The sequence below is a fragment of the Ascaphus truei genome, chromosome 5, assembly GCF_040206685.1.
Source record: "Ascaphus truei isolate aAscTru1 chromosome 5, aAscTru1.hap1, whole genome shotgun sequence".
NCBI classification, from domain to species: domain Eukaryota; kingdom Metazoa; phylum Chordata; class Amphibia; order Anura; family Ascaphidae; genus Ascaphus; species Ascaphus truei.
The window spans coordinates 260,828,709-260,832,302 of NC_134487.1; the positions used below are offsets into that span (position 1 = coordinate 260,828,709).

The window sequence follows — 3,594 nt, forward strand, 5'->3', positions numbered from 1 at the left end:
AGGAGTTCGCCACAAGGAACAACATCCCCTTGGGAAAAACCCCGGTGAGATTGGAGGCCATTGTTGGAGAACATCACCTTAGACGTGATCTACACACCATCCGCCGAGATTATCCTGGGCCTTCCTTGGCTACAATGCCACAACCCACTCATTAACTGGGTCAATCAAAGACCCATCTCTTGGAACCAACAATACTCCACAACATGCGCAGTTGCACCTCAAAAGATCTACAGCATGAAGACCTCAGAGGAGCCACAAGACATTATTCCAAATGAATACACAGAATTCAGAGACTTATTCGACAAAGCCAGGTCAGAGGTACTACCCCCCATCGATCCTTCGATTGTCCTATAGATCTCCTGTCCGATTCTACCCTGCCTAGAGGGCGCTCTTACCCTCTTTCCCTCCCAGAGACCAAAGCTATGTCAGAATTCATCCAGGAGAACCTCCAAAAAGGGTTCATCAGGAAATCCTCGTCACCGGCAGGGGCTGGATTTTTTGTTGTCAAGAAAAAAGATGATACTCTAAGACCCTGCATCAACTACCAAGGACTAAACAAGGTCACCATAAAAAAACGCTACCCACTACCATTGATATTGGAGCTGTTCGACCATCTCCAGGGATCCACCTGTTCACCAAATTGGATCTTCGCGGTGGCAATAACCTAGTAAGGATCCATCAAGAAGATGAGTGGAAAACGGCATTCAACACAAGAGACGGTCACTACGAATACCTGGTCATGCCGTTCGGCCTGTGCAATGCCCCAGCGGTTTGTAAATGAAATATTCAGAGACCTGCTGAACAGATTCGTTATCGTTTACCTGGACGACATTTTCATTTTTTCCAAGACCATCTCAGAGCACATTAACCAAGTCAAACAGGTACTTCTACGACTTCGTCAGCACCACCTCTACGCCAAACTGGAAAAATGCAACTTCCATCAAAAATCAACTACCTTTCTAGGATATGTAATATCCGATTCTGGGTTTTCCATGGACCCCTACAAACTGGAAGCCGGTGTGGACTGGTCGCTCCTCTCGTCTCTCAAGGGCATCCAGAGGTTCCTAGGGTTTGCCAATTACTACAGAAAGTTTATCCACAAATTCTTTTCCATTGTCGCACCCATCATGGCTCTCACCAAGAAAGGAGCTGTTGTGTCCTGGCCCCCTGCAGCTATCCAGTCCTTCAACGCCTTAAAGAAAGCCTTCATCTCTGCACCCATACTGATCCACCCCAATCCCAAACTACCTTTCACATTGGAGGTGGACGCATAAGACATCGGAGCCAGTGCCATTTTGTCACAGAGAGGATCACCGTCTTCCAACATACACCCATGTGCCTTCTTCTCTAAAAAATTCTCATCAGCAGTAAAACTACGACGTGGGCAATAGAGAACTACTAGCCATCAAACTAGCCTTAGAAGAGTGGAGACATATACTGGAAGGAACAGAGAGTCCCATTACAATCCTCACCGACCACAAGAACCTCATGTACTTGGAAAGCGCTCAACGACTTGGAGCCCGTCAAGCCCGCTGGTCCCTATTTTTATCTCGTTTTAATTACATCATATCATTCATACCCGGTTCCAAGAACGTAAAGGCAGATGCCCTTTCCCGCCAGTTCGTAACAGAGAACAAAACCGAAGCCAAATCAGAAACCATCCTGCCTGCCAGGTTCATCATCTCCGCCAACACATTTGACATAATGGATGACATCCTGCGGGATCAAACTAACATTCCGGAAGTGTGAGTATTCAGGGATCGCGGCGTCCACGCCCTGCTGCCTCTTCTCCTCTTTTAACCCCCGCTGCTGTGGCGCGCGCTCTTCGCCGGCGTCACTCACCTCCGGTGGGTCTGGGGGTTCCCCGCCGTCCTCTTCGTCCTCGGGCTCCTGCGGGATCTTCATCCTCTCGCGCGGTCGCTATGTGTTCCGGCCGCGCGCCTGAACAGCGCGCGCCGGGTGAAGATAATTTATTCACTGCTCTTGCAGTGAAAACACGCCCCCAGCACACTAACAGGACCTCCTGTCAAAACAAAAGTCCTCACCTGCCTGCCAATCAAAGGGACCTATCCATGATGGCTCCACGCAGTCCTCCAGGCCTGCCCCCACCTCTGATTGGTCAGCCACACTTTATAATGCCTGTCCATCCTCTCACTCATTGCTCGACATAGTTTCCACTTGGACACTACTCTGGCATTCTCTCTCTCATTCTCTCAGGTTACGACTTGGCTTGGCGGACGTCTATCTCTGGCTCTAGACCCCTGCTTGGACAACGACCTTCCGGAAATCTCCAATTCCTGACCTTGGCTAAAACGGCAACGACGACGGCACTTCTACTCCGGTACCGGCAAGTATTGCTAGCTAAACATCCTCTGGCCTGGCAACGCCTATCACCACACTCCGGACACGCTCCTTTTGCTGCGGGTGCATGCCTATATACGTCCCTCACCACAGTAGAAGGGACGGGTCTGGTATGCGGGCAGCACCGGCGTAACATTATGTCGAGCCCACAAGACGCAGACCAGACTGATGTGGACTCTATGATGACGGCCATGTACCAACAAATACAGGCCTTAACGGATCAAGTGGCTATCCTCTCCCAACAGGTACAGGATCTTTCTCTACAGGCACCACCTGCGCCTGCGCCGCTGGCGCAGTCCGATACAACGTCCACTTCATCCTCAGCTCCGAAGATTCCGGCTCCGAGGCCCTACGCAGGGGACCCCCACGCTTGTCGTGGCTTTCTCAACCAGTGTGAGATCCAGTTCGAGATGGCTCCGCAGCTGTATGCTATTGGCCGAAAAAAGGTAGCTTATGTATATAGTCTTCTCACAGGTAATGCACTGGCATGGGCCTCTCCGATCTGGGAGTTACGCCCAGATATTACCCGAGATTACACAGCCTTCAGAAGAGACTTTCAACAGGTCTTCGATACCCCCGCACGACAAGAGACTGCTTCTGATTCCCTGCTGGAGCTTACACAGGGACGTCGGCCTGTGGCCCAAAACGCCTTGGAATTTAGAACCATAGCAGCTGAGACTCGTTGGGGTCAGGAGGCCTTAGTCTCCTTCTTCTGGAAAGGCTTAGCGGACTCCCTAAAGGATGAACTTGCTTCTCAACCCAGGCCAGAACTGCTGGAGGACCTCATCTCCTTGGCCATTCGTATGGACCAGCGTCTTCAGGTACGCCGCGCTCAGCGTCAGCAACCCCGATCAACGCCTTTTCGTGTTCCATTTTCCAGGTCCGCTACTACCCCGAGAACCGTCTTCTCTCCGCTGTCGGCGCTGGAGGCCCCCGAGCCGATGCAACTCGGACTCCAGCAACCTCGGGTACCGTTACGACAACTTCGCTCTACTGAACAGTTGTGCCATCATTGCGGATCTTCTGAGCAGCGCACTCGTAACAACCCACCATCTCCGGGAAAAGACCAAGCCCAGTGAGTACAAAGGGGCGCTCTCTGGGTGCTAATTCTCCTTGTCCCCCATCCAGCAGGGAACTTCCTAAAAGATTGACCATTCCCGTTTCCCTTTCTGGTCCGACCTTCCGTACCTCCACAGCAGCATTTATCGATTCCGGCGCAGGAGGGAACTTCAT

The 3,594-nt window shown here is 51.6% G+C and overlaps 1 protein-coding gene across 1 annotated transcript; it reads left to right on the plus strand.

Annotated features, from left to right (window-relative positions):
- The first annotated feature begins 234 nt into the window (after nt 1–234).
- On the plus strand, nt 235–1,274 carry LOC142494734 (uncharacterized). The gene is made up of 2 exons (XM_075599170.1): nt 235–318; nt 849–1,274. Exons 1-2 carry the CDS (start codon nt 235–237, stop codon nt 1,272–1,274), a joined length of 510 nt encoding a protein of 169 aa, XP_075455285.1.
- The last annotated feature ends 2,320 nt before the right edge of the window (nt 1,275–3,594 follow it).